This window comes from Aptenodytes patagonicus, chromosome 4, assembly GCF_965638725.1.
Source record: "Aptenodytes patagonicus chromosome 4, bAptPat1.pri.cur, whole genome shotgun sequence".
NCBI lineage: Eukaryota > Metazoa > Chordata > Aves > Sphenisciformes > Spheniscidae > Aptenodytes > Aptenodytes patagonicus.
In genome coordinates, this window is record NC_134952.1 from 51,689,424 (window position 1) to 51,715,521 (window position 26,098).

The following is a 26,098-nucleotide window of genomic DNA, read 5'->3' on the forward strand; positions in this document are numbered from 1 at the left end:
AAATTAGATAAAGGAAATATAGGATGAGGTTAAGGACAGAAATTAATAGGTGTTTTTGCATGATCTGCAAATTTAATATTCTTTTCTGTATTTACCCTTGGTTTTGAAATGTTCAGAAGATCCTTTTAGCCATCTGACATTCTCCCTGGCAGAGTACAAATTTCAATATACTATACTTTGATATCCAGCTCCTTAGCAAATGTTTTGCAAAGAGCTCTGTCTTTTTTTTTTTTTTTTTTTTTTTTCCCCTTTCCATAATCCTCTCCTCTCCATTTACAGGAGTGGTAATGAAGAAAAACTGATGGCTTTATTGACTCCTTTAAATGTGAACTGCCATGCAAGTGATGGGCGTAAGGTAAGTTAATACCTGCTTTATATTTCTGTTATTCAAGAAAGGCCAATTTAACCATACTGGAAAGCATAGATGTATAAACCAAGAGAGTTTATATGGGGGTAAAACCCATGATGTCTTTTCACCATGAAATCAAATGCTGTTGTACTTGACGCTGGCAGTTGTGACAGATCAACAGTCGGCGGACGTGGATCTTGTGTGTGTCTTTTCTTTTAAATGTCAGACCCTGGCGTACATGTAATGTGAAACCTTTAAAACCTTTTATAAGAAAAACAAGATGTACTGTTGCAGATGAATCAAATAACTAAGGCAGGAAAGTTATTTGGTTTTGCACATTGTCTGTGTGAGGTGATTGGTATTCGGCTTAGCTCCTAATGCCTTGCCACGTAGCCTGGCACTGTATTGATATGCTTAACACCTTCTGCATTTTATTAAATTTGACATTATTGTTTTGACTTTCTCTGGCAGGGATGTTTGAACGAGTTAAATTAAGGATTAGGCTGAAACTGGAGGAGGGAAGAACATACGGAGTGAGAAGTAGATCCTATGATTTTTGATGTTTTAGACATCAAGATGATGGTCTGTCTAGACTGTTGGATTTACAAACATTGGGTTTTTTGTTGTTTGTTTTGGGTTTGTTTTTTTTTTTACTGTGTACCAGAACATTCTTAATCTGCATCTCTTAAAAACATCTCTTGTGTAACATTACATCTGACTCTTGGAGATAAAAGCTTGGGAGTGTTTTCCTTTATAGTTTTCTTTATTTTTGGTGGAGTGTGTTGGACCATAGTGTAAACCTCTGCCCATTCTGGAGTCGTTGTGGAACAGCCCAGTTCTACTGAAATCAATGGAGATAGGCCAGGTTATGCTGCCTTTCCATTAAAAGGCATGTTGTTGCTGATTACAAAAATGTAGCTCCATTGTGAAAACATTCCTATTTTTAATACATGTTTTAAAATGTTTTCTCAATTGTCATGCTTATGATACCTACTATGTGAAAGAAAACCCAGCCAGCTTTTGCTTGTTTACTTTTATTACTGATGGAAAGTTAATGAATCTTCCAGGTTTTTAAAACAATTAATTTTATGATCTGAGGACAGGCAAATGAACAAGGGCTTTATCTAGTTCAGCTGTATTGGAACTGATTAAATACTCCCCGTAACATATTGCCCATAGTAGTTCATTTCCCTTTTCTTTTTTTTAAGACTTTACCATTCAAATGAGATTATATTTAGGTATTAATAGTGCACTGTGGTGTTATAATTAAGCATGGTGAAATACAGCACTGCATTACTGAGTAATTGAGTCCCCAGCACTATTGATTTAAGGTCAAAGGCAGAGTTGTGATTTCTGTCAATATGGAGAGGAATAAGCCCTTGCAGATATGTTATCTAGAATATTTATCACTGTTAAAATTAAAAAAAAAAAAAAAAAAAGCTTTTAAAATTCATGTTAAGCTAGTGGAAAATATTTATGTGTTATTGTAGCCTCTGAATTAGTTTGAAAATTTATGCCCAAAGCTCAGAAAGCATATTGCAGTTAAAGCTAATCGATGTGAACACTTTAATTTGTTTGTGTGTTTGGTTGTTGGTAAATGCACTGGTTATTAAGACTCCCTTTAAGATGGCTTGCCATTGATATTAATTAGCTTTTTTAATGATGTCTACCAGATTTATTTTTTTCCCCACCATATGTGTACAGACTGTTTAAAGTGAAGTAATTCTCTGTAGCAAGTGTGCGGTATAACTGTTAAGTATTTCATTTGTAAGGCAAAGCTTTCAGGTCCTGTACTAGTGCAAGATCACTTAGGGTTTAACCATTCTAAGCTGTGCTGCAAATTAAGTGAACTTTTCAGCCTACAGCACAGCATTCTTGTAAATGAAAGTCTCTGCTGGTGTAGCTGCCTCCAATTGACCTATGCCGATTTACACTAGCTGAGAATTTGTCCATTTTGGAAGTTGGCTTTTGCATTCCTTGATGCTTTTTGTAGTTATTTTTTGCAGATCCCTTGAGTTTTCAAGCCTCAAACTTACTACAGTGTAAGGCTACAGACATAACGCAGCTGTCAGGGCCAGGAAGTGCAGACTCTGTGGAGTGGCCTGAGATTCTCAGCATCACACTTACTCTGCAGTACAGACATATCCACAAACTCTTGAGTACATGCTTCTCCAGTTTGTGCATTCCTTGGCTTTGCACATTTTTGAGACGCCCAGCACTACTGTGTTCCATGCGTACTAACATCTGGAGTTCCTGGATTTCCCAAGCACCACATCTGCTGTGAGGTTGTGCTTCATAGAACAGATAAAAGGGGTGGAAAACTCTGACAGTAGCTTGCTGGTTTGAAACCAGCTTGGGTTGGAAATAACAATGACTTACTGCATTCTGTGTGCTGCTTGCAACCTTTTTGAAAATTATTGATAGCCAGAGTCTGATTCCTACTGGACAGGAGTCCATGCTGCTAAAACAGTTACAGCTGGTGCTGATAACCATTGCTCCATCTCTTTGTTTAGCATAGAGGTCAAAGGCTGAATAGGAGTGAAAACTGAACTTGCTTCTTCCCCTCCAAGTCACAGTTTAGATAGATTATGAGCATTGCAGAAATGTTCACATTACTGAAGCTCTTCAGCTGTTGCCTGAAGAGGGAATTCATTCTCTATTGCTACTCTTGCAATTATTTTCTGGAGTGAAAAATGAAGGCATGTGTGCGAAAGAAAGAGCAATTTTATACATTAGCTAAAGCATTCCTGCATACCAAGGATCTATGTAATTTATGGATTTTTGTTTTGATGACCAAGGAAAATCAACAATAATATCTCAGAGAAACTGTTTCATTGAGCTAGGTAATGGTTGATTTTTTGAGTAAGTATTGGCCTGTGTGTCTGTTGAATATATATACATGAGGGCACAAATAATAGTGCACAAGTACTGAGCTATACAGTGCAGAGCTATACGGTACAGTGTATGCAAATGAGAGTGTTATGCAAGGCTAAAATTTCACAAGAGCTGGTTTGTTGTTTTTTTGAAACTGTCCCATTTGTTTGCTTTTTAAAAAGCAATGCCTGAGCTGAAATATGAGTCATTTTTCATGCCAATTAGTCTTGCTTTGATTTTTTTTTTAACAGGAGACTGAAAAATCACATAATTGTTAGGATGTGGTATGTGTAACATAAAATTTGTGTGTTACATCACTTCTGTTTAGATTGCTTCGCAAAGCATTTGCTCTGTCAAAACAGAACTTAGACAAAAAGCATGGCACCTGTGTATTCCCGATGGGTCTGAAATCTCACTGCATCCAGTCTCTGAGCTCTACCAAACTGTTTGGTCTTTATGTAATCTATAGAAGTAATGACTTCTAGAAGACATGCTATAGTATTGAAGTTAACAGATGGTACTGAACTTTCACACTGTCAAAAAGCCAAGCCACCTATTTATGTGTCTATCTACATAAAGGTATGTAGGCTCTGGAGACTTGCTTTACAACCCCTGTTATTTTCCCTCAAATATTTTTCTCCTCTGGGGGTGTCTTTTTCAAGACTCAGTTGTGGGTGAATTTTCAAAAAATATTTTTGACTATTTTAAAACAACAGGTTCCTATCTGCTACTGGAAGCTAAAGCTGTATTATTTTGTCATGGGAGCTGGATTTCTGACTTGTTAAAACACTCACAGTTTACCTAATCCAGTAGTTAGTGGCAAGAGACAGGCTTAAAATAGAATGTATCATGGTTGCAATTTGAGTTGAAGCCATCTCCTAGCTGTCTCATTTCCTTTGGAAAGCTGTTGTGGACACTTGAAAGGTGTTTTAGGAAGAAATTGATGTTGCCTCCATTTTTAAAATAAAGAAGTATCTGAGCTAATAAGGAAGCACTGTTTTTAGCAATTCAGATGAAAACTCTTCTCTACAAGGCAGATTTCCCACATCACTTCTTGACAGCTTTCCAAAGTGAACTGCATCCAGCTGATATGGTAGCTATTAGCAATGGGAGGTTGGATTTTTGTTTTGAAGTTGGATTTTTGCTGGTATATAATATCCCGCTCCTGTACTACATTATGCATGCTGGCACTAAAATACTCAGGTGTCAGTTGAATAAAACCTTCTCTCTGTGCAAGGGAACCCAACTCCTCCGGTCAGGAGTTACTCAAAAAACAGTTTGTTTTGGTCCTTTTCTCAAGGTTCATCTCTTTTGAAGTAGAGCAAATATATGAGATTTTGAGCTCTTTGGAGCACAGAACAATTATTGTTCTGTAAAATGAAATGCATGCTTCATATTTTGAAAGTATAGTTTCCATTGATCTGTTGCAGCTGCATTTTGTATTTACATTTTGTATGAACCACATGAAAAACAAAGAATACCATGGCATTACCTGTGAACAGTTTGGTCTCAAGTATTTGTTCAGTGTGAGACAGGAATTACTACTAGAAGGCAGCACAGGATGCAACTCCTCCACAACTACATTGTTTTCCTTCCTGCACTTTCCCTCCCTGCCTTTCTCCTTAGAAACTAGAAATGTAGAAATTTCTGCAACAAGTGATCCAGGGAGCTTGCAAACAGCGCACCTCCATTCTTTCCCAGCGTGGGACCATCCAGCACTGTGGATGAGGCAGTGATCCTACGGAAAAAAATAATGGGCAATTATTTATTAAAAGGCCATTTCTAGCATGCATGCGGTCCTGCTTCATTTTATTTCACTGTAGTCTTCTGGCTCCTAGTGCCCCTTTCTTTGTTTATTCCCAGTTTTCAGTCCTTAACAGCTCTCAGTACCGGTCCTCAATACTTGGTATTATGCCTTTCCCACGCCTTTGTTGTTACATCTTTCCAAACCAGATGTAGACAACCCTGAATCCCGAATACCAGTAGCAGGCCTTTGCATTAAACTTTGTGAGTCATAGGAAACATACTTGCCTCTTGGGTTTGAGGCTGTTTCTTCAGCCCATTCCTTCCTGCCATACAGACATTCATTTTTCTTGTGCACGGCAGCATCCAGGTTCATGGATGCAGGGTACAGACGTAAGAAATCCAACTCTGAGAAGGTCTGCAATGCGGTGCTGAGTACCAGCATCCTTGGCCTGAAGCAAGATCTTGTGCAGGGGTTGCATGTGTGCATTTTGTGGAGAGGATGGCGTGCCCCTCAGCTCCTGCTATGGGACATCTCTGACACCAAGTAATGTTCTGTTGGATGGGGTTGCCGATTCCTTCTCTTGCCTCCTCTGCTTCTTTCTGTCTGCAGCCAGCTTGATCAGCCTGTAAACAAAGGGCTGATAAATAGAAATTGAATTCTAACAAGATCAGGTGAGTTATGTCTCCTCTTACCAGGGAGTCTCCAATTTGCTGCTGGTAAGTGGATTTGCCAGCCCCTGTTCCAGAATTCTGGTTGTTCTCAACCATTTTCATGAAAAATCCTGCAGTTCAAAAGAAAATTGGTATGCCTTCCAATTTCTGAGTCTGTACGGAACAATCAACCCATGTTTTCACAAGCTTTTTCTTTACAGTTATTAAACCTACAGACTTGAGCAGAGGTTGAGATTCTCGTGTAATCCTCTTGGCTCTAGGAGCTGGGGGTTGAGGAAAAATGCCATGCCTTGCAAGACTTGTGAACAAATTGTGTGCTAGTGACACTATAAAGCTTTATAATTGTGTGCATTTTTCTTGTGCAATGGTAATAAAAATGAAAACTAATACCACATAAACCTGTAGGTCTGTTCTATAAATTTATGGTGTATAGATTATATTCAGATGAGTATGGAACACCTTTTGGAAGAAATTATTTCACATATAATAAAAAGAGTGCTGTTTAAATGTTGTGCTGCAAACAAAAGCTGCATATTTGAGTAAAAGACTTGTGAGCAGATACTTGATGCAAGGCATTTTTGTCATACCCAAGGGTATGTCTGAATCTCTGTGCGGTCTACACATACGTATATTTTTTTGTTACATGTAATATATCATTTAGTGTCACAATGTTCATAATTTCTTTCCCAAGATTTTATGAGCTTTTTCTGCTGGCATACATTGTTTGTTGGTGGTGTTTGTAGATATATCAAAAGTCTCTAATCTCAAGGCTTATCTGCAACAAAAAATAACTTGTGCAGAGGAGAGGAGCAAAGGAATCATACATTGAAACCAGATTAACAGTTGACTGTGTATATTCTTGGTTCAGAACACGTGCTTTCTCCTTGACTAGTCTAATAAAATAAAAATTTTTAAAAACATATAAAAAATTGTTTAACTAGAAAATGTCATTTTATTTCAGAAAAAAAGACAGCTCCACATGGAGTAAATCCAAAACAGTTATTCCAGAATAACTGGCTAGACAAGCCCTTGCTGAATCTGCTCACCTGCTGCTTACTAGCATAAAGTGTCAGTCTGGTTTTGATGAAGTACTATAAAACTACTTTTGTGGGTGGGAAAAGTGCAGATTTGGGGCTCTTTATTTGGGGTCCTGCAAAGATTAGCCAGAAGTTTCGTGATGCATGATTACAGCTTTTTGGAACTGCAGTTATCGAAATACGTGATAACAACGTACTCTGTTTAGCTTATGTTTGCTAGTGTAAAGTTGGCCCTGACAGTGTGTGAAGCCATCAGTAGTCTTTGTTGACACCGATCTTGGATGCGTTTCATGAAACGCATATGTATCAAAGGTATATCTAGGGGTGTGAGTGTGTATATTTTTATATATATGAAAAAATTAAAAAGTATATAGGTATATATATGCCTATATATACCTACATATGCACTGTTTATATATACACCTAGCTGTGTGTACTTATATATATGTGTGTGTCTATATGTCTATATATCTCAAGGATATAGCTAGGTATTGTGCCTGCCTAGGGGAAGATGTGAGCCAGCACTCCGCTATTTTGGCAAGCTAATTTTCTGGGGATTAAGGGATGGTAGAGAGCACATCTATTTCTGTTTAAAACAAAAATATTATTCTGAAAGCTTATTGTTTTAAAAATTTGGGATTTAAGATCTTTCTTTACTGTGGTCAATGACTGCTGTGTTCTGCAAGTGCTGCAATTGTTTGTGCTTCTTCTGCAGCCTCACCGGTGACCCGTGTTGGGTATGGGCATGTATACAGTCATGGGAGAACTTGTCATCAGATGCCCACTGCTCCATGGCAACTGACCTATATATGCTCTTATCCCACCTCAGATATGAAGTCATTCACAGTACCTGAGTAAACTAAGTGAAAAAGGGCAGCTGGGGGTTGGATTACGAGTTGATCTCCAGAGCTCACTTCCAACCTTGGTTATTCTGTGATACCTTGGTGCCCCACAGTAATATATTTGTATGGTCCATACTCCCAACTTTGATTTGGATGAAGGATTTCACAACCTTAGAGCCTATCCCTGTTTATGCTGTCATTAGGAGGACTGATGGAGGGGAGAAGATGGACTAAAGTCCTTCCAGGCAACTCTTCCCTTAGTGAATATGTGCCTCAGTGGTGAAAATAAGTACTGTAGATCAGATGCAGACATTTTTGTACTCTTTTCAGTTATAGCTATACTTCTCTGTAATTGAGTTAAATATTTTAAATCAAAGCCTGCACTCAAAATTAAGGGTCCTTCCTGGATTAAAGTAATGGAGCACTGTGAAAAAGGTGACATTTCCAACATTACAAAAAGGTTACAAAGCAAATGCCATAATGTTCGTGATGTGCCTGGGGCAGAAGTGCCCAATGCAGTACACACACAAAAAAAAAAAATTTAAAAATGGCCACAACTGTATTTTGCCTTTAAGACACCATTTTGCTTGTTTAAAAAGATAGTTCACAGGATTCATGTATGTCAGAAATACTGACAAGTTATGCCCTTTGCTATGCTGTAATCCCATCTTCCTTCATTAACCAAGCATGGTCAAAGTGGATAAGACAAAAATCCCTCCCCTGACTTTGTACAGTATAGATGACGTGGCTTAATTTCTATCCTTGGTGTCACTTAAGACCCTCTATAGCCCAAGATGATATCTTTTGAATAAACTGTAAAACTGATCTATCTGCTCTAAGTTTCTGTTACGAGATCTTAAATGTTTTCCCCCAAAAGTTTCAGTGAGTATCCCTTTACCTGTTTCCATTTTCTTCAGAAATTATTTGAAGTGTAGTCTATCATGTCCACAAATAGAAATTGTGCACTTGAAGGATTGGAAAGAAATTGTTTACTCTGTAGTCATTCTCTCTGTATTCTTCTCTAAAAATCAGGAAATCTCATTTGTTAGGTCTTAATGCGTTCTTCAGGAAACCTTCAAATGTATTAAAGGTGTGGGGTTTTTTTTATACCTGAACTGTTTCCCCTTGCTGGTTAGCTTCACACAGGGGACGGCTTCCTGCATTACGCTATTATCCATCTACTGTCAAGACAACACAAGTCAAACTGGCAGGTTTGCGCAGAGCTGCCATTTAATATTTTATGCACGTTAACTAAATGCTGTGGTCTGGATTTGGCTCTATCAGCTCACAGAGCATCCAGAAGTTGAGTACTGATGATGTTTCTATTACTGTGATCTCAAGAGTGGAGTCCTTCCTTCACAGAGCTTGCTGAGGTTATGTCTGAGTTGAAATGTGGCGGCTCAATCCATGGACTGTATGCTTTTGATTTCTGTATGTGGTTGACTATAGTGAATGCTGTAGATGCCATTTCTATCCTTGGTGTCACTTCCCTCTCAAAATCCCTGCATGTGAGCATGAGAGGTACTGAGAAGTAAACTGTTCTGCTTTCTTGTTGCTTTTCACTTTTGAATGTGATATTAGAGTACTTTGTGGCCTCCCTCTGTTGTCAGACCTATCATTTAGTTGTACCCTCTGTTTCCCATCTCTGCATGCTACCATGCATCCATCTCAGGACCTAACATCATCTTCCTTAGAAAGCATTGGTGAGGATTAAGTTAAAAACCTGTTGAGTGCCCACGTAGACTGTCAGTTGGATTACCCTTATGCATATGCTTGTTGATTGCTTCAGAAAACTCCAAGAGTTTTAAAGGTGGAACTTCCCTTAACAGTATTTGACTCTTCCCAAGCAGATCACGTTTATTTGGGTGTCCACTAATTCTAGCTGGTTTTATATTACATTTTTCCTGCTGCAGACATGAAGATTACAGGCCTTTAGTTCCCCAAAACATGTTTTAATGACTGGTTTGCAACTTTCAGGTCTTCATGTACCAAGATAATCTTAAGTGAAGGTCACATACCACTAGTAATTCACCTATTCATTCTCCAGCGGTCTTTTGGGCGAACGCAGTCCTGTCCCGGCAATTTGTTGATGTTCATTTTGGTTATGGGTATCATTACCCCTTTTATGCTTAATTTAGTTTCAGACAGGCCCTTTGCCAAGCTTCACCATGCTCCCAAATACGCACATGCTCACTCGCCAGGGTCCTGGTGTGAGAATTACCTGTTTTTTCTAAGATGTATACCATGCAAAGAGTTCCTTTAGTTCTTCCATAATGACTTCATGCCTGCAAGAGCTCCATTTCTTGCCCTAGTATCACCTGGCCCCATTGGACTGTCTGGTGGATTTTGTGCTTCTGGTGGGCTGGAAGAAGGATTTATGGATGCTTTGCGTTCCTTTCACTAGTCACTGCTTAAACTGTTTTTGCCTGTCTAATTGTATTTTTTACCTTTAATCTGCTGGAGTTTATGATCCTTGTGATTTTCTTCAGCTTGTAAATTCAGCTTTTTGAATGATGCCTTCTTAATTTTAGTAATCTCTTTTAGTTTTCTGTTAGTCACACTGGCTTCTTTCAATTTATCAAGCCCTTCCTAATAGAAGGTATGCATTAGCACAGCGTTTCCTGTATTGTCTCCATTAGTAGTCTTCATGCTGTCTGTAAGGACTTAATTCTCTTAGCTACCACTTTTAGCTTATTGTTAGAAGACTTCCCAATTTTTTCATAGCTCCCCTTTCTGAAGGTTAGTGTGGTTATGCTGGATTATTTTAGCAAGCATTTCCCCTGTAGATAAGTTGAATCTAAGTATGTTATAGTCAGTGTTAAAGAGCAACTTCTACTGCAAGGTTTTGTATCAGGTATTGCTTGTTACTTGGTACCAGGTCAGTAGTTGCATTTACTCCTGTGGCCTCCCTAGCCAACTTCTCTGTAAAACAATCCCTGATAGCATCCAAGCATTTCACCTGTTACACGTTTCACTGTGATACTTGCCCAGTCTATATGGCAGTAATTTAAGTCACCCAAAGCCCTTCTGTTTTCTGCCTTTGCCTCTGATTTCTCTCAGCACATGAGTTATCACTTGCTAATACAACCCCATCGTTGACTTCGTAGGTTGTATGGATAATTTAGAGTGATCAGATTAATTCTAAACGAAAAGAACTACTAATACTTATGTGCAAAGAAAGTGTATTTACACAACAGTTGTAGAAATGGTTATGTAAGTTGACTGAGCAGGCAGCAGATGAACAATAAAAGGGGAGGAAAATGCCAAAATAGGGCGTTGTCATTGATGATGGATGTGTCATTGATGAACAAGAAAATGGAGGTTATTTGATTAGTCTTTTCTAAGTAATATAATACACTTCTACTTATAAAAGACTTACTTCTTACAGATTAAATTCTTTAGAATATTAATATTCTAATAACCATAACTTTTCAATTTTGAAACATACTAACAGGAAGTACAAGATAAATTCTCTGTCTTTTTTCCTGTATTTGGAAAGGCTCTTCTTCAAAGGAACCATGAAGTCAACTTGGCTGGATTATAAAGACGTTAAATTCTAAAATTTGCAAATTATCACTGTAGTGCAAAAAGAGCATTTTATATATTTAATTTTGTGAATTATTTCAGAGCTCATGGTTTAATTTCATTCCAAAATATAAGGCATAAATATTTATTTCACACTGAGCACTGGAACTGAAATGCAATCAATTTGCAAGTGTTGTTCTTAACAGAGTTCATTCTGACCCCACTTTCAGTAAAATGAGTGAAGTGCTGGTTTGAATGTCATGTTAACAGAGGGAATGGTCAAATTAATATATTCTGAGAAGTTTTTCTTCTTTCTTAATAATGTGAAAATCGTATGAACTGAAGCCTGGGAAGTTTCTAGTCGGAAGGGGAAGGAGGAGAAGCAAAGTAAATATATAAAGATGGAGTGGGAGAAGTAGTAAAAAAGAGATATAAAAAGAAAAGGGAATAAAAGATCATTAGTTGACTGTAGTAGGAAAAAGATATTTGATAGCAAGTGGAAAAAGAGGAGACCGGAACAGCAAAAAACAGCAGAGTTTTGGTTCTGTGGTATTCCAGTGTGCATCCTCTTCAGATTGTTTTAATGTTGTATGCAGGCCTTCCCCAGACATCTGGCATGGCTGTTTGGAGAGGAGTCTCTTGTTAACACTTGTTTGTGCTGCCAGAGCAACACCGAAATATTTCATTAAAAAGAGGGAACAGCAGCCTGAGCAAATAATTAAAGAACAGGATTCTACAGCTTCTGACATTGGCTGACAGGACAGATAAAAATGTATGTATTTGTGCTGGTAGAGGGGAGAAAGTTGTCTCATCCTACTTTCCTGGAGTGGTAAGCATCTGCAGCTTGCAATTTGACAAGATTGACGGGTTGAGACGGGCTGCGGACTGTGCTGGCTGGCACTAAGATGCTTTCAAAAACTCTGCAGAAACTTGGCTATCCATGCCCCTTTGCTCAGAGCAGCAGCAGTGGCATCTGTTCTTCCCCATGCACTAAACTTGAATCACAGCTTCCAGTGTGCGATTTAACAAATAAAAGTTCCAGCTGTTGACATGAGACAATCCTGCATGCCTGTGTGCTCAGTCCACCAGCCCAGATGAGTTTGTCCTCTAGCTGGCAGGTGTTTCCCGCTGCTCCTTAGAGTACTAGAGGTTTGAATACCCTCTGATGAGTTTAGTTAATAACATCACAGGGGCAGTTTCTTCTTGCCTTTGCCTCTGCAAGAGCCAGACATGCCTCAGTGCCTCGCCTCAGACTTGTCCATTTTTGACTTGCATTTCTGACAGATTCCAGGTGATGAAAAGAAGCAGCTAAAATGGCCATCCTGGACACAATGATACTGTAAGTAATTCCTATGTAGTGTTCTTCCATATCTTTCAAGGCAGTATACATGATCTTTCAGTGTTAAATAACATTAGCAGCATTCCCTTAGGAGAAGAGAGTGGGTCTTTACTGTCATTTCATCTTTATGTAGCTCAGCAAGCCACTACTCCCTCAGGTGCCAGCCTCTGTCACCAAAGAAACAGTGTATACTCCTCCGCTTCTCTGATAATCCATCTCAAAGTCCCATCTCCCCATGTCCTTGAGTGCTGCCAGAGATCTATTCTGTGCTTCTGAATCTGGGAAAACTGCAAATGCTGCTTCATGGTAGAAGCTCCAGAATTTCTTTTTCATACTGCCGTTCCATCCCTAGCCAAACCTTCATCATTTGCATGTAGAAATGGAAGAGATTCTTACAAGGAACAGTTTTCTGAGAATACCGTGGGTTTGTGAGGGGTGTTGCTCAGTTTTTCTGACACATCCTCTGTGGAACTGTTTTACCAAATGGGTGGTAGGTTAAGATACATGCAAATACAGAAGAGCTTCAGGAGTTGCAGGGGGACGGTGTTGCATTTTAATTCTTATTTAGGAAGAGGTCAAGGATCACTAGTACCCTATTTATGGGACCTGCTGTTTGTGAAATCCTAAGATCAGAGGTCAAGGTGGGGTTCCCATTTAAAGATTTAAGTATCTTTCCCAGCCCTTTACCATTTCCCTCTTAGTCTCTCCTTCTAGGTCAGTCTCTGAAAGTAATGGCAGCAACTTAGTTTGGAGATGCTGGGGAACTAAGCTTCCTAATTAATATTTGGGGAGCTGAGGTCCCTTTTATCCCTTTGCCATACCTGCTTTTTCTTGTGGATCAGATTGATCTTTGCTTTTAAAGTTCATTCCAAACATGGTTGCTGCCTTCTGTCTCACAGTATCTTTTTTTTTTTTTCTTCTGGCCTTTCTTTTAGCCCTTTTTCTGCCAGGTAACAATGCTCTTCCAGGTTTGACTTTGTTTTCTGTTCTCTGAAGTAATCAATTTGAGTTATTTTCTTTTTTTCTATAGCTACTGTTAAGAGAATAGCTTTCAGAGCTATCTACATGGATTAAGGATTTGCCTTCCTGTTGCCAAAGATGATAATCTCCATAATTTTGAAAGTCAAATGTCATTGTCTGGAGAAATCTGCTGGGCAGGGAGACTGGGTTTTTCTTTTGGGATTTAATAAGGCTTTTACATGGTCATCTTCAAACATCCATCTTAAGCCTGCCTCTGCAGATGAAACTTTCTTCTGTTGCGTAGTCCTGCAGTGCTTGCATATTTTCGCTCCTGTCAGGAAACATGTCTTTGCCCTTGACCCTCTTCTGCTTTTGGGCATATCTTGTTTGCCTCCAATTACTTACCTTCTCTGTGGTGACACTGTTTCTATGCCAGCAGGAGGAGTTCCTGAGCAGAAAAGTGAAAGCACTCATTTCCTGTTCTTCCTTCTTTTAACCTCTACGAGACAGAGACACTCTGGTTATTTCTTTGTTTACCCCTGTGCAAGATGATGCTTGTCATCTTTTCTGTCCTTCCCTACCCCAGGTATCTATGTGATTGAAAAAGCTCTTCTCTCATAAATCTCCTGCCCCTTATTTGTCAACATTTAGCCCAACTTGCAGTACAACAGGGTCACCGCGTTAATGCGTAGAACTGATGCCAAGTCTTGTCACGCAGTCTTGAGGTTCAGCGGTACAGTCAGAAACTTGTATTGTCTCTCAAAGGTCAGAGAGACCTGAATGTCTACTAGAGAAACATTTAGTAGTCGGTAGTTTGGACATTATAGATCTCTGAGAAGGAATGGATTTGAATACTCACTGAAGATTAGGAGTAGAAGAGTCCTGGTCTGTCACCCGAGTAAACCTTTTCCAAATGAAGGCTTGTTCTGTCAGTGTATTTGCAGTATTTTTATTCTGCTCTTCCTGTGCTTTTTAACTCTCCAGCCATTTTATTAATTCTTTCCATTTCACCTTTATTCTACATTCTTATCTTTTCCTCCAGTTTATGAACATCTGCCCGGTCTGGAGGTGTCCAACACTAATTTGAAAATAACATTTGAGCTGTGGTTTCTGCACAGTTGAATACAGAGAGGAATGTTCCTCCAATCTGTGATCCACAAAGCAATGCTTTGTAGCTGGTACACATTTCTAAATACTTCTAGGAGGTATGCTGTTCCTGATATCTGACCTGCTCTGGGCTTTGTACCGTAACCCAGGTGGTACGGTACCTGAATAAACTTCTGAAAGGTATTCAGTTGCAAGGAAGAATTTCTTCTTAATGCTGACTTCTTTGTTCTCCTTCTGCCAAATGACAGAATGAGAAGGAATGCAAACATTTCTCTCTTACTCTTCATGTAATCCTCATTCTGGCCCGATGATGCTCTGCCCTAGCACTACTGTGTATGTGAAATCAAGCTGGTTTTATCTTCACTGGTTTACAGCTCAAAACAGTGTATCTTTTTTTTTTTTCTCAAAGAGATCATCTGATATACCAGAGCTCTAAATTAAGATACTGTGTGACTCGCAGATTCTGCATTGGTGAGCTGTTCAATTCATTTTCCCTGTCGTTAGCTGTTAGAAAGCACTATGTGAAATTTGTGATGTTTTTCTGAATTTTACTATACTAAGTCTATCCTGTTCAACAATCCAGGTAAGTACTAGTGGCTGTGTTCTGAAGATGAAGCAGTTAAATTACCACTGGAAGCTCAGTGGAGTGAGAAATGTCTTCCTTACGCATTTTGTAATCCTTGTCCTTAGGAATTGGGGTTTGTTTGTTTTTGGTTTGTTTTTTGGTTTGTTTTTTTTTTAACATAAGAAAAGTAGTTTAAGCTCTTCATCCCTGTGCTTATTTATCTCTAGAGTTTAAACTTGTTGCAGCTAGCTCATCTACAGTCAGCAGTCTGACATAACTTGTTTTCCTGGAGCAGCATCTATAAGTTTGTCCCTAAAGCGTAGTTGTCAACCATGAAATTAAATAACTCAGTACTGCTATAAAATGACCAAGGAAGTTGCACAATTTGGGCGGCTGAAGTTGACAAGCCATGTGGCTGATGAACAGAAGCACAGCCCCTTTCCTGCTCTATAAGAGCATCATGCTCTAGCTGAGGTTAGGGACCTTTATTTCTGTAGTACCTGGTGTGCAAGAGCATTTGTAGCATGAATATAAAATAATTATTTTGAGTTATTTGAAATACGTGTTTCTAGAAGCAAATTTTTTGTATTTGATATGTCCAGTCTTGGCACCATGCAAACAAATGTTAGTGAGATATTTTCCTAAGAAAGCTTACAACTGGGTCTAAAATTGAAGGTGTAAGATGGGCACACTGCTTAAAATTGGAATGCAAGTTGGTATGTGAGCAGCAAAGGGAAAGCCTGATCATTTCCACAGTGGAAAAGTTCAGGAATGTCTCTTCAAGATTGTGATGTTGTTGCAACTTGTTTTCTTACCCTATTAATCAGAATGATAAAGTGGCAACAGGAGATACTCCACTCGCATCCGGAATGTCTACACTCATGATTGATGCAGTTCATTTTAGAGAAGTCTGTAAGAGACCAGCATCAAGCAGACAGAGACTATTGCGATTGGAAAGAAAGGTTCTATCATAAATTCTGACGCAGTGAAGAGAGAGTTGTTTGCCTGCTCAGCGTTTTTTCCTTAGTATGCCAGATTTAAATAGTCATCTTACCAGGAGTCAGGACATCTTTTAAAACAGTCAGTTTTATGCAGAACTGTGAAATGAAGGTCCCTTCTGTGATTAGAAACCTCTCTGCTCTTCCCTTAATTCAGCGGAGGTGAAACACTGTTTTGAAGAGAGCTTGTAAGACAAACTACAGAAGTTTTAAGATATTATTTTTATTGGTACTGCTCTCTACAGGCGGTATGGTCTGATTAGAATAAAGGTTTTGTTTGATGAAAGTTAGATGGGAGTTTGCATACCTGCAATTTCCAAATCTACCAAACCTGAAGATAATTATAGACAAGGTAAAAAAGTCACATATATTAGTGTACATGAAACATTTTAAAATCCCTACTCCTCCCTCCTTTTTTTTTTTTGACATCCTTTGTCATCAGAGTGTTGTAGAAGAGTTAAAAAGAAACATAACGAGTGTCCTTAGGTATTTTCTGTCAAGTCATACTTGTTTGTCTATCTGTGTGAGAGCCACCCTTACTGGTGCGTATCTGTGTGGGGACCTCCTGAACATGAGAGTAGCCATAGTATGTCAAGGCCAGAGCTGGCTCTCAAAATCAGGGTGTTGCCTCTTTATTGTGAGAATGCCCTTCCCATAGAAGATGAAAGTAAATGATGATAACTCTAAATCACTGTATAATGTTGTAAATTAGATGTATGATGAGACATCATACATGTGATAAGATTGTTGTTTGTTGCTTTTAATAGCCTTTGGGCTGACAGCTTGAGAATGAGAGAAACACATTGATTAAGATTGTTATCTGGTAGCATTATATAGAGATTTTGGTAGCAGAAAGCAAGAACAGGCAATATTAGTTCTTAAAACACTTCCTGCAGCTGTTACTGATCATGCAGATAATGCATGAGATATGATCCTTACATAACATCCCTCAGTTTTAAAGTTGTCCATAAAATGGGCAATCCATGGTTTGAATCTGAAAATGCAGCTTTCTTCTGAGGCTGTGGCAGCATTACCATCTAAGAGCTGCTGAAGACTCTTTAGCAAGATGGGAAGGGAAACAAATGGTGCCTGGAGCCAGCATTCCCATGTTGCCTGTGGACAATTTGTTGAAACCAATTTTCCGATTTCAGTAGAAGCAGCTCAGCAGCCTGCAGCTCTGGCGATTCCTCCGTGCCCCTTTCGTTTGATGCAGATGAACAGGGGACAGCAAGTTCAAAGTGGCTGACCTTTAACAGGGGATCATCAAATCAGCTGTTGGTAACAAAGCAGTCTGAAAATACCTAAGACTCAAGGAAAATAGTATCAAACTGCTGCATGTACGTTTTTTTAAATCTAAAACCTGCACTTCTCATATTCCCAGGCAACACATTTTCAAAAAGACTGCAGGCAAAAAAATCTGCTTCAGTATAAATTGTAGATATACAGGTTGACAGTGATTGCCATCTTGTGTACAGTGACCTTCCTTGAAATGTACAGTACCTGCTTTGACTCAGTTACAGCTGCCGTAAAACTTTAATGTGAGCATCTCACATGAGGGTCTACTTTACTTAATGAAAGTGGAGTTGTACTCTTTTTAATTACACTAGCAAGTAAGACTGTGATTGGCTTGGTAACTGTGAATGTGAGTCTTGGAAGGTAAGTGACCTCTAGGGATTCTTGTTAGTAAGTCTCTTGCCAGGTATTGCAAGACATGGGAGGAGGGGTTAATTGATAGCTCAATTTAACCTCTTAATATTAAGTGATTAGTTTGATATACCTTGCAGGTGCAGTATACAATACTGCTGTTTGTGCTAGTTTCTGCTTTTCTAGTGCTATATAAACAGCACGTTAATTTTAAACATCAGTCTCTACTACCATCATTCACTTGATTTTTTTTTTTTTTTTTTGAGGGCTAATAATCCCATATAATGAGTATTTCCTGTAGCACGACATTATCTTTTAGGTACTTAGTTTCTGTAATTAGCATACAAGCTTGTAATGTCAGATTAGTATTTTTAACTATTAAATCTGTAAAATTAATGAATGCTCTTTCTCACGAGAAAGGAAGATAAGTCCTTAAAAAAGCATCGAGGCAGGGCCTTTCTGCTTCCTCCTTCCTGAAGCGTATGTAAGCGCAGCACGTATAAGAGCCTTTTAGCCAACCTAAAGAGGAACTGGTAATGCTGGCTTGTGGGTTCTGATACACCAGGCCTGGATATGGGGGGAGCAGCCCTCCAGGATCGCTTCTTCTGCACGCCCTGGGTGTTTAGTTGTCCTTGCTCCTCCGTCAAGTGGTCTCTCTGGCCCCCTAACTGCCTGTGTCTCCAGCACTGCGTCATCCTCCAGGTTACACGGTTTGCGATTGTAGAGTCAAAGCATGAAGACTGGCAGAGATAGCCCCGTCTCCAGGGATGGGCGCAGGGAGCATCAGTTAGTGCCTCCTTGGAGAGGCAGCTGCAGCACGGCACGCAGCTTCGCTGAAGGCAAGCACACCAAACATCAGGCACCTGGCTGCAGCTAAATAACTAATTCCTGGTGTGTTGGGGAAGACATGGTGTTCTGTGTTCATTCATGGGACTGTGGTGTCTGCGTGGCCTTGCTCGAGGAGAAGGAAGTAGCTCACCTTTCTGAAAGGCAGGGATATCAGTTGTCTGAAGATTTGGGATGTCACTGTTTTGCTTCACTTACATCATTTGTCTTGCAGCTATAAGCTTGAAATGTTTTGGGTTTCTTCTCTAATGAAGTTGTTTGGCAAATGCAGGTCTAATAGCCCTAGAAATACAAAATGCACAGTCCCAGCTTGAGTCATAATAGTTTCAATTTTAAGCAGTTAACAAGACTCCAGGGTTGATGTATCTTTGAGAACATCCCTATTAATAATGCTTAATATGAGTAAAGCATCATGTTGGAAGTCTGCCATCGTTGTTTTAGAAGTAGCATGCAGACAAGAATGAATATAGTTTAATTGTAGCAAGGTTAAAGGATCTTGCAGTGGTCCAAAGATTTAGTGTTTGCTCCAATTTCTTCTGGAGTTTAGACATTTCAATAGACTGACTTTTCTGCAGTCTATTTCAAATTCCTTGCAGGTTTTCTGAAATTATTAATTCAGTTGGTAAAACTGGATTTAGGAACCAAACCAAGGCAATTGTCAGAATAAACAGTACTGAAGTATTCTGCTAATGTCAATAGCGGCATAATCTTTATCCACATTTTCATTAGTGTTTATGATATGCAGAAGCCAGCTATTTTATAATAGGGGCAGATGTGAAAAGAATATAATACCTTCTGGACCAGTCCAAATTGTTAATTCAGTAGTAGAAACCTTTCTGGAACAGAATAACAGATCCTAACAATTTGAACGTCCAAACACTTAAAAGATTTGACCTGTTTTGTTGTTGTTGGCGTTTTGTACTTTGGAGACACTTTAGGGATCTTCAGGTTAGGAATGTTAGAGTTCCTTATTTTGAGTATAGATAATTCCAAAGATGGGTCTTAGAGAAACTTGCATAACTGCTTCACCAAAAAACTGAGTTACCCAGGTGTTTTTTTTAGAGATGTCCTGTGCTGTCATTTCTGACAGTACAAGCTGTGTCCTCACTGTGGTACACAGGACACTTGGTAAGTGTCAAAGTAGTTACCCTTTCTGGAGCAAAGCAGCAAAGTGTTGAGACTATAGTAAAATATAATACAGACTACTCCAAGTTATGGTCATATTAAATATGTATTAATTCCTGGAAATCCATACTGTTTATGGATATATAGCACCTGCTGCTGTTTACCATAGATGAGACCATTTGTCTTGATTTTTTTGTTTTTTAAATCCTGATAATAGTGAAATGTGATGCCTCACCTGTAATACTGTATAATGATGTTTTAATGCTGACAGTAAATCTGTACTTGGCTTAATACAGTGAGATATGTAAGTCTTCCCATGTGTTCAAGCTGGTTTATGTATGGGGTTTTACTGTAATAAAATTGTGTTGTTTGTTTGCGTGCCACAAAACACATTGCAACAAAGATCCCTTTAAAATCCTCTGCTTCTCAGCCTTGGGAAGGAGGAAACAGCATCACCCATTTGTGTAAGAAATCAGTTCCTTCGGACTGAGACAGCACACAAAATTTGTTTCATAATAAAAAGCTTTTAAAATAAACTTTGAGCGGAATTACTGTTGTCAACTTCAAAAGCTTTCAGTTAAAATTTTTATGAATTAGCTATGGAGAAAAATGTTGTTATTTACTCATTATTATGCAGCAAGGAGCATTACTGCTGAGGTGGTGTATTTTGCAAGAAACTGCAAACTGCATACAGTTTGCGCCGTATGTCTTACCACAGCACAGTACGGAACACGTATGGCTACTTGTTTGGTGCACAGCTGAAGATAAATGTTCCTACTATGGGATAAATGCATTATTTCTTCTTCTGCAGTCTGCCTTTTGTGCACTTGTTGCAACAAGTTTTGTAACCTGTGAGTGTGCAGCCTGATCTGCATAAATTTGCTTATGAATTAAAAAAAAATCTAGCCTTTTAAAAATTAATTATAGCATTTAAAAACAAGGAAAAAACCCAAACCAACCAACCAAAAAAAAAAAAAAAACAACAAAACAAAGTTGGACCATTATTTAAATTAACTTTAAATGATGAGCTTGTTATTGCCTTAGGAGATACCTGGATTCTTCCCCATCTTAAGGAACACTTAGTTGGTTTGACAACAGGAAGGGCATGCATGTGTTGTGTATTTGTTAATTTGGCTAATCACAGAAGGGAAGTGTAACTTATCTCCATCCAATGTGTAAGAGAAATGAAGAGCACTTAAATGGCAGGAAGTGCAGGACTTCAAATTTATGTGGCTCCCATTCTTCATCTTGTTTTGTTTTACTTTGCAGTCTACTCCTTTACACCTAGCAGCAGGCTACAACAGAGTTCGAATAGTCCAACTTCTGCTTCAGCATGGTGCAGATGTGCACGCAAAGGACAAAGGGTATGTAAAATGAATTGATTTATTATCTGTTTGCAGCAGTGGTTTTGTATTAATCAAGATGAAGAATTATTTATCTGTTTCACATTGCAGCATAATCTCAAATAGTTGGCTGAGAATGTGACATTTGCTTCCAAAATCTGGGTGTGGTTCATCATAAATAAACTTTTGTTAGAGCCCCAATAACAGATTAGCTGTGATTGCACTTGTTTTAAGTCTTCTATTACACCTTTAAATTTTTTTCCAAACCTTATTCTTTACTTCCATGCACAGACTACCCTGTGAAATCATGGACTAATTGCATTATTTTAAGGAAGGTGATGGGGAAAAGATACATGGGCTTAGTGAAAAAATGTGCATTGAAAAAATTGTCTATAGTCTCATCGCTTTGTCACGTATATATGGATGTAATTCCAAGTAATATCAATAACGCTCATGTGCTCACAACTAGTGGTCCTCGGAGATCTATCTTGATTGATGTTGCCAGCAAAAATCAAGATACAGTAGAAGCTAAACTATTCTATTTTTGCAGTAAGGATGGTAGTTACATAAGATACCAACAAAAAGCACACAGCAGTCAGAAATCTGGAACGGTATCTGCTGTACGTTGTTCTCAGCCATACGTTTCTGAACTCTAAGGTGATGATTCTCATGGTGGTCTGATAGGAAGGCTTAAGTCCTAACGTTGTAGAAATTGGGCCCCTGGTTAAAGGCATGCATTTTGTATTCAGAGTCCATAGAGGTAGGATATTAATGTGTGTTCTGTCTCCATCAGCAAACTTGAGGCACTTCCTGTATCTTCATATTCTGCTGAGTCCAGCCTAGTGTTAAAAGAGATTTTAAATTAAGATCTTAGCTTTTTTCTTTTTTTCTTTTCTTTCCAAAACCAGTCCCAAGCGTACTTAAACTCTTGAAGATTGACTAATTGTAGCACTCTTGTCTGTACATTCACACCTAATGGCTTTTTTGATCAGGATTGTTGTGAAATGCATGATGACACGTTATGTAAGTAAAAAAAAAAAAAAACCACCACAGTAAAGCTGCATGTAATACCTATTCAGGTAGATCCAGCATTGTTAAGCAAGTTTTAGGTATCTCGCACCTTTCCGAAATTTCAGCATCACTTGGTAGAAAATTCCAGCGTAGATGCTTTAATGAGGTTTGAATGATCTACTTGGAAAGTATGAAAAGTGTGAAAAGTAATTAAATTGAACTTGAGCGGGGGGGGGGGGGGGGGGGGGGGAGGAAAGAAAGGAAAAACGATACACTTACTTTGTATCAAGCTTAAAAACAACCCAAACATACTTAGAAATGTCTGACCTCCCACTTTTTTTAGCAGCATCACACATTTACAATGTGTGGTGTTTTGTTTTTCCTTGCTGTTTCTTATTTATACATAATTTATAAGTAAATAGGTTATAAATAAATGTCATTATTTATGGAGCTAAATTAGGTTACATTGATTTTATAGACCTGTTAGATTCTCTTCAATGGGGTCACTTCAGAGAGAGTCTTGAGGAACTGTGCCGCATCTTCAAAATGGTCGTCACTTCTAGTTACTCCCGAAGAGGACCACAGCCAAGGAAGCAGCTGTTTTTCCAGTGGTCCTTTCTTTGCCTTACTGCTGTTGTGCACAAAGTCATAATTTGCTGGAAGAGAAAAGGGGAGGGCATGCTGCAGAAGTGACCAGGTGGATTGCTGCGCTGACTGTCTTTGCTGATGAGACCTTAAATGCCTCAATCCTCTTAGATGACCATCATTTTGGAAGAGGGCAGGGTTTTTTTGAGTGCTCTGTGGACTGGATACTCTCTCTGTCTTGCACATACACCCATAAGTTGTAATTAAGAAAAGTAACGATGGAAAACAAGTTTGAAAAATTTCCCCAAAACAGATTTCCCTCTCCTGTGACAAGTGCAATGCTGCTTCTGAGAGCATCTACCTTAAAATTAAGTTTACCTTGTTGTCTAGTATTTGCTGTCCTAATGTTCTTTGAGTTGATTTTGCAATTCTGGGAATCATCCCCTGTATTTTTCGTAAATGGTGGAGGGTTAATTATTGTTTTCAGTGTATTATGGATCCCAGTTTGTTGAGCCATAACTAGCCTGTCTTGCTTGGCTTGAATTAAACTTATTTTGTCTTCTGTAATAATTGTCCCCTTTGCATCTCCATTTCAGTGCATGACTTTTTTTATTATGTCTTGTGCTTATGACTAGATCCCTGTTATTTACTTTGCTAGTGTCATTTTTAAGTATGGCCTCCAGTAATATAGCTGTACAAAAAATCACAGGGACTCTCTTAGAAGTATCTTGCACAGTTAAATAGGTTGTACTGCAAAAAAAGGAGTAAAATGAGGTCATTCCACAGTCTGGAGCAGCAATTTCAGTCTGCTTTCTATGGGTATTTGTACATCTTCGTAATATACCCAGCAGTTATGTTAGCATTATCTGGGGAGTTTTGCCTTTCACCAATGCCAAAATAACATTTTAAATAAACAGGAGTTCATATTTAGGCGGAAACAGAACACTGACTTCTCTTGAGCAAATTGAATGTGGAATGGGACTTCACCCCCCCTTAATAGCTTCAAGAAAGATAATTTCAAAGCCAATTAATGCTAATCTTAGTGGAAGATTAAACATCTGTGGCCTGTTAGGACAAAAAAACCCCCTATTTTAATGCCAATATTAAGTAACATGTTGTTTGGGATGGTTAGATTTTTCCATTAGTTTGTGAACCTTAATTTTTAAATATTTGAATATTTAAATATTTTAGATTTAATTTGATTTCTGTTCATCTCTCAGTAGAGAGAAAATTGTTCCTCCTTTTTTAAAAATGCTGCTTAAATAAATTCGTTATTTGCCTTCTCCCATACAGTGGTCTTGTGCCTCTTCATAACGCATGTTCATATGGACACTATGAGGTTACAGAGCTGCTGCTTAAGGTAAGCAGAAGGATGGAAAGTAATTACTGTAGATCTAGGTGTGTTAGGTGAGAGGTGAACTGTTTATACCAGAGTTGAAAGGGAAGATTTTTTTTTTCCTATACTAACAGGTTTCAGACAATCCTGTATGTGACTTCAGAAGCCTGCAACTTTAGGTCTTTCTGTGGTACAATGTATGTGGGTTTTTTCCCCACCTAATTTCTTTGGACAGATAGTAGAGTTTCATTGATTTGAATTTTTCTGGGGAAAAATCTGTTCTACTGAAAAACTACCTCATACAGAAATTCCTTTTTTTTTTTTTGAGGATTCAGCAGTATTTTTGTATATACAGGTATTTTTATAATTAATTTTTTGTGTATGTGTTCATATATGAAAGAATGGAACCAGTTTTTATAATGAAATGAAAATCTGTAAGCTTTTAGTTGTTGAAGATGATTTCTTACTAATATAATGCTTTCTTTGCTGTGCTAGCATGGCGCCTGTGTGAATGCTATGGACCTCTGGCAGTTTACCCCTTTGCACGAGGCTGCTTCCAAGAACCGTGTAGAGGTCTGCTCCCTCCTGCTGAGTCACGGTGCGGATCCCACGCTAGTCAACTGCCACGGCAAGAGTGCGGTCGATATGGCTCCAACGCCTGAGCTAAGGGAGAGACTGACCTGTAAGTGTTTTGAGACTGGAAACCGTTATCGGTGGGTGTAAAGGGGTGCTTTCCTTTCAAGCCAGCTTCCTCATACTTCACAATTAGATGCAAAGCAGCAGAGTAATGGCAGCTGTGCCTCTCACTTTGAAGTACGCAGATACCTCTAATATACTGTTCATGATATTGCCTGGTTTTCTTAGGTTTAAAATGTTTAAGGCGCTGCTGAATCAGTGACCGTGGGGTTTTTTATGCTTAAAGTCCAGTTAAGTCACATGGGAGCCTCTATATCAAGGTTCTGTATCACACTTAGAGTAACTTCCAGGTGTAGGTAGCTTCGGTGTGCAAACTTGGAGATGGAAATTCCAGCACCTTCTTTTGTAGTCTTTGCAATCTTTATGCTGTTTACAAAACAGTGTTTGAGCTCTAATTTGAATTTGTCTGCCTTTGTTTGCCCTCTTTTGGGGATTTGTTTTCTCATTGTTATAAACTGTAAAAGATAATGAAATGAGACAAGTATGGAAAGAAAGCATTATGAAGTTACAGAAAACTCCTTCTTGAGAATTAGATTCTGAACTCAATTATAAATAAGCTTTTGGTTTTGTCTGTCACCTTTCCAGTATAGCAGAAGCCCCCAACACACCAAGAATGTGATCCTGTGACTCACAGTCACAGCTAGTCAGGTTGTCATCTGTCACTGTTCTTTGCATGTGAAGGTGGTGAGACCATGTGCAGCAGCAAACTTTGCTCTAGGAGAGCAAAGCATTAGCTACTTCTCTACTCTCTATTCTGGGCTAACTTGAGAGATGCTTCTGGCTTTGAGGCAGGTTAATTTACCATTTGTTTAAATTAGCAAGCAAAAAAAAAAAATCTGTTTAAACTTTGTTTTATTTCTGTATTTATAGTTCCTGGAGAGGAGTGGGGAAAGATTCATGTCCATTAATATCCACTGAAATGTGTACACAAATGTGAGCGTTATGCCAAATTTGACAGTATCTTGATGGACATCCTGTATTTGCATACCCAAAATAACATGTTTATTATATTCTTGAGTTCTTTGGTTTTATACTTTAGGAATAATATTGCATTTATTTATTATTACAAGATTTATTTGTACTTGTGCTTTGAGTAATGCTTTGTTTACAGAGAAATTTGAATTCTATTTTAAATGAAAACTTAAAAGTTATTATATTTATTTTTCTTTCTAAATCCACAAATGCACCGGATGTTAAAACAAGGGTGAGAGAAGAAAGCCCCTCTCAACAAGCTTAGCATTTCACGCTTGCTTATGAAAGAAAAATACTGATATTTTTACTGAGATTGTTGAGCTTTTTTTTTTCTAGTTCCCAGGTTCCGATGTCATTCTTGCTAACCTACGTTTCATTTGTACATTTTAAGAGAAACACTTTAGTCCTTTTCAAATTCAAAATGATTTAAAACTAAAATGAACTAGTTGCTGAAATGAACAAGATGTGACACTGAAAATAACAAAATTACGTCTCCGTACTTGCAAAGATACAGCTGCTATCAAAA

General features: G+C 38.5%; 1 protein-coding gene across 1 annotated transcript in view; it reads left to right on the forward strand.

Annotated features, from left to right (window-relative positions):
* The window catches only part of TNKS (tankyrase), a 147,346-nt gene that overhangs the window by 80,511 nt on the left and 40,737 nt on the right, over positions 1-26,098 (forward strand). The window contains exons 5-8 of the mRNA XM_076336717.1: positions 280-355; positions 20,899-20,993; positions 23,862-23,928; positions 24,400-24,586. Coding sequence (XP_076192832.1) covers positions 280-355; positions 20,899-20,993; positions 23,862-23,928; positions 24,400-24,586 — 425 coding nt within the window. The remainder of the gene's footprint in view (positions 1-279; positions 356-20,898; positions 20,994-23,861; positions 23,929-24,399; positions 24,587-26,098) is intronic.